At 48.8% G+C, this 935-nt stretch overlaps 1 protein-coding gene across 2 annotated transcripts in view; it reads right to left on the bottom strand.

Moving 5' to 3' along the window:
- Nucleotides 1-221: 221 nt before the first annotated feature.
- Nucleotides 222-935, bottom strand: part of tec (tec protein tyrosine kinase) — a 10,610-nt gene continuing 9,896 nt past the window's right edge. For both annotated transcript variants that reach the window (XM_061066344.1, XM_061066345.1), the window contains exon 18: nt 222-935. This exon is cut by the window's right edge and continues 5 nt beyond it. In XM_061066344.1, coding sequence (XP_060922327.1) covers nt 857-935 — 79 coding nt within the window. In that variant the 3' untranslated portion in view covers nt 222-856.

Here is a 935-nt window from a genome sequence, read left to right as displayed (position 1 = left end):
ACAACCTGTTAAAGTATCCAGTAGAACGTCTCGTCTCCAGAGCTGCTGACTTGTGATGTGTGAGTTTCCTCCTGACGTCTGCTCTGCTCCATTAGGGAAGATGTGTATGCACGAGTGCACCAAGAGAAACACTGTGCATCCGATACCACTGCAACACACACTAACACACACATACAGACACACACTAACACACACAAACACTGACACACACACACACACTATTGTTCATGATATGGAAGCTGTGAGACATCATTTATTTCCTCTATTGTATTTGAATATGAATTTACAGGATGTTATTGACATGAAAGCAGATGATACAGTAAGAATGTTTACTGAGTCAGATTCATATTGTTCTTCTGATACTGATCTTCTTTAATCATCAACCAGGTTCAGAGGAAACCAGGAGGTCCACAGGTTGTACGTCTCCTGTGACGAGATGATTGGAGCTGTGAGCTGAGCAGCAGGTGAGGAGATGTTTGGAGCTGAGCAGAAGGTGAGGAGATGTTCTGAGCAGAAGGTGAGGAGATGTTGGGAGCTGAGCAGAAGGTGAGGAGATGTTGGGAGCAGCAGGTGAGGAGATGTTGGGAGCTGAGCAGAAGGTGAGGAGATGTTGGGAGCAGCAGGTGAGGAGATGTTGGGAGAAGCAGGTGAGGAGATGTTGGGAGCAGAAGGTGAGGAGATGTTCTGAGCAGAAGGTGAGGAGATGTTGGGAGAAGCAGGTGAGGAGATGTTCTGAGCAGCAGGTGAGGAGATGTTCTGAGCAGCAGGTGAGGAGATGTTGGGAGCAGAAGGTGAGGAGATGTTCTGAGCTGTGAGATGAGCAGAGACAGGACCATGCAGCAGCTGATGGACCAGTTCAGTTTGCAGGAGGGACGTCGGCCTCCAGAGCTTCAGAGATCATCGTGTGGAGCTGAGAGAACGTCGGACGCTTCTCC

The sequence above is a fragment of the Limanda limanda genome, chromosome 22 (assembly GCF_963576545.1).
Source record: "Limanda limanda chromosome 22, fLimLim1.1, whole genome shotgun sequence".
Taxonomy (NCBI): domain Eukaryota; kingdom Metazoa; phylum Chordata; class Actinopteri; order Pleuronectiformes; family Pleuronectidae; genus Limanda; species Limanda limanda.
This window is presented reverse-complemented; position numbering and strand designations above follow the sequence as displayed.